Source organism: Globicephala melas, chromosome 6 (genome assembly GCF_963455315.2).
Source record: "Globicephala melas chromosome 6, mGloMel1.2, whole genome shotgun sequence".
NCBI classification, from domain to species: Eukaryota; Metazoa; Chordata; class Mammalia; order Artiodactyla; family Delphinidae; genus Globicephala; species Globicephala melas.
In genome coordinates, this window is record NC_083319.1 from 12,703,294 (window position 1) to 12,706,791 (window position 3,498).

Below are 3,498 nucleotides of genomic sequence, written 5' to 3' on the forward strand. Positions count from 1 at the left end.
ACGGAGGAGGTTTTCTGGACACGGGAGTTAGAGTTTTAAAAACTAGGACAGTTCTGGGCACACCAGGACAAGTTGGTGACCTTGTCAAGAAACATAAAAATTCTTTAAGAATTGAGGAGATAGTATAGTCCACATCCCTCTCTCCATTAGTCTGGGACCTCCAAGAAGACCATAGTTACTAAGGAGGGACCCAGTTCTGGTAAAAAGGAGCATCACCTCCCTGGGGAGCTGGGATGAACCTTCAGTTTTCCTGCAGTCTAAATACCCAGCAGCTGATTTCTCCTTGAAAGGAAGTTGGAGTGGTGAGGCCAGCCCCTGGCTGGGGCCCAAGGAACAGACTCCATGGGGAACCTATTAGGGGGTGACAATGAAGCACTGTTTGAGTCCCATACCTTGCCACCCCAGGCCTCGTCGCAGCCATAATTAGGAGGAGTTGGAAAGGGGATGAGACAGGAGCTGACATCTACTCTGACCATGCTCCACCTCTCCTTGGAAGCACCTATCATAACTCCTGGGGTCCACTCCTGCCCTGCTCTTGCATGAAGGGGCTTCATGGGCAGAACGCAGTGCCTTGGGCCTTGCCCATGTGCACCTGAGTCAGGGAGACAAAGAAAATCTGTCAAAAGTGTAAACTCTGGGTATACAAAAATCCCAAGAGTACTGGATCTGAGGGGTCCAGCATGACCTGGAGCACTGTGGTTGTCTTTGCCCTAGAGGTTTACGGAATTTCCTCTCCAGACCCCAACTCTGCCTCTGGATGTTGTAATCTTAACACAAAGCAGTCCACACTACCTGACCATGTGCTAATCTGAGCAGACTCATAACCCTCGATGAAACTTAAATCCACCAATACTCAGCTCCTACTCTTAAGCTTTAAGAAACATCAACCATTATCCATAACCCTAAATACGTCTTAAAGTGACCCCAAACATGTTGATTTGATACTCAAAATACTCTTCTTATGCCTTACTTTCATCTAGTTCTGAGCCTAGGCTAACTGTAATAATAACTAGACTGTGACGTAAGCTTATCACAAACGTTATCCACATACCAACTTAACTTAAATCGAACAGAGCTCTAACATGAGCTAAACTCTAACTCAAATTTAATCTAGCAATAAAAAAAAAAACCTGAATTCTCATCTTAAGTAGTCCTGCCCTTTAACACTAACTATAAAATATTTCTAACATTTCTTTTTTTTATATTGAAGTACAGTTGATTTACAATGTTGTGTTGGTTTCAGGTGTACAGCAAAGTGATTCAGTTACACACACATTCTTTTGCAGATTCTTTCCCCTTATAGCTTATTACAAAATATTGAGTACAGTTCTCTGTGCTATATAGTAGGTCCTTGCTGGCTATCTGTTTTATATATAGTAGTGTGTACATGTTATTTCTAATATTTCTAATAAGAGCTCAAATTTATCCAAACCCTTACTCCTAAATTTATCCCAAATCCACTATTAATTAGAATCAATCCAAATTGTAAAATTTACATAATTTTAATTCAATCCTAAATTTGTCCATTTGTAACCTAACCCTGGCTTTACCCTAACTCTAACCCTCGTCTTAGCCATAACATGAACGCTAACCATATTCTAACCATAACCATAGTTCTGATCCTTCCCTATTCTCTATCACAGCCCTGAAATAAATTAGTCTTGGTCAAATTCTAACCCAACTATAGGATTTTAGGAACGAGCTCATGTATGTGCTGGTGCTGCTTGGCCATTGCCCTGAGAGATGGAATATGTAGGCTAATAGGGAAAGATATTTGCCTCACCAGATTCCATCCCATTCTTTGGCATGAGTGGGTACTGAAGATGTTCTCTTGGGGTCGAGGTGAGCAGAAGCAGACTTACTGGTCATGAAGGACCTCAGAAGAGCAAAAAACACTTGCAGCCAATACGGCTCCTATCTGGTGTTTCTGGGAATCATCCTCTCAGAAGTTCAAGTGGCAAATAAACTTAGTTACTGCACCTGGTGACATGCAGGAACTTCCATGTTTTGAACATCGAGGAACCTAAGGCATCTCTACAGCAGATTAACTTGATCTTGATTCTGGCGCTGGGGCTAGATTACTCCAGGTTCCTGTCTCCTGTCTGTAAGCTTCAGTTTCTCCCCTTTTCTCCCCCTCAAACAATGACAAGAGACACCCAGCCAGAGGAACCTCCACCTTTACCCACAGTGACCGGGCCCGGGAAGAGCTCTCCTCATCTCTTCAGAGTCAGTCCTAACCAGCCTCTCGGACCTCGCACTCGTGCGCCGGCCTCGGACAGCAGCAGTGCTTCCAGTTCCTTCCGAGCACCTCCCTGACCTCTTTGTTGCAGAGGCTGTAGGTGAGCGGGTTGAGAGCTGGGATGACAAGGGTGTAGAACACAGATGCCATCTTGTCAGTGTCCAGGGTGTAGCTGGAGCTGGGGCACAGGTTCATGAAAATGATTGTCCCGTAAAGCACGGCCACGGCCGTGAGGTGGGAGCCACAGGTAGAGGCTGCTCGCCACCGGCCCTTGGCCGAGTGCATGCCGATCATGGCTCCGGCAATGAACCCGAGGACACGGCGAAAGCCAACACGGTGGCTGTCTGGATGAAGCCACAGACGACGAAGAGGAGAAGTTCACTGAGACTGGTGTCGTTGCAGGAGATGGCCAGCAGTGGAGGGATATCGCAGAGGAAGCTGTTCACCTCCCGAGAGCCGCAGCAGCTCAGGTGGAAGGTGAAGGTCGTGTGGACCACGGCACTCACTGCCCCACCCAGGCCTGATGCTGCCAGAAAGACCAGACACAGACGCCGTGACACGGCAGTGGCGTAGAGAAGAGGGCTTCCGATGGCCACATCGCAGTCATAGGCCATGGATGTCAACAGGCAACACTTGGCATCCGCCAGCCCTGTAAACAAAAACATCTGGAGGGCACAGGCTGCGTAAGGGATGGAGATGCAGGGCAACGAGCATCTTGGCTCCGATGGCTGAGGAATAGCAGGCATCCAGCAGGGAGAGGTTGGCCAGGAAGAAGTACATGGGTGAGTGGAGCTGGGCGACCACGTAGACTAGCAGCACCATGCCCACATTTCCCAGCAGGCTCACCAGGTAGACGGGCAGGAAGATCAGGATGAGGGTCAGGTGCAGGTCCCAGCGATCTGTGATGCCCAGGAGGATGAACTCCGTAGCGGCACCCCTGGCCCAAGTGAAGTTCTCTGGCATCATCCTGCAGGACAGAGTCTGGGGAGAGACAAAGCAGGAGGGAGGTGAGGGAAAGGTTAGGACCATCACCTGTGAGAAAGCGCTTTGTACTGGGAGACAGGTAGACTTGGGTGTGAGTCCTAACTGTGTAACAAAATAGCGGTGTGACCTTGGACAAGCCATATCACCTCTCAAAACCTGTGTTTTCAGTGCTGAGAAGTCACTATCATTTAACCTTCATGAGAGGGGGAATCTTGCCTGTCTTATTCAATTTTGAATCCACAGTTCTGAGAATATTGCCTGGCACATAGTAATTG

At 47.9% G+C, this 3,498-nt stretch overlaps 1 protein-coding gene across 1 annotated transcript; it reads right to left on the reverse strand.

Annotated features, from left to right (window-relative positions):
- Window positions 1–1,986: 1,986 nt before the first annotated feature.
- On the reverse strand, window positions 1,987–3,215 carry OR5C1 (olfactory receptor family 5 subfamily C member 1). Its single transcript, XM_030859161.2, is given in 3 exon segments — window positions 1,987–2,553; window positions 2,556–2,947; window positions 2,949–3,215. Coding segments are annotated over 3 exon segments (969 nt in total). The 5' UTR covers window positions 3,206–3,215; the 3' UTR covers window positions 1,987–2,233.
- Between the last annotated feature and the right edge of the window lie 283 nt (window positions 3,216–3,498).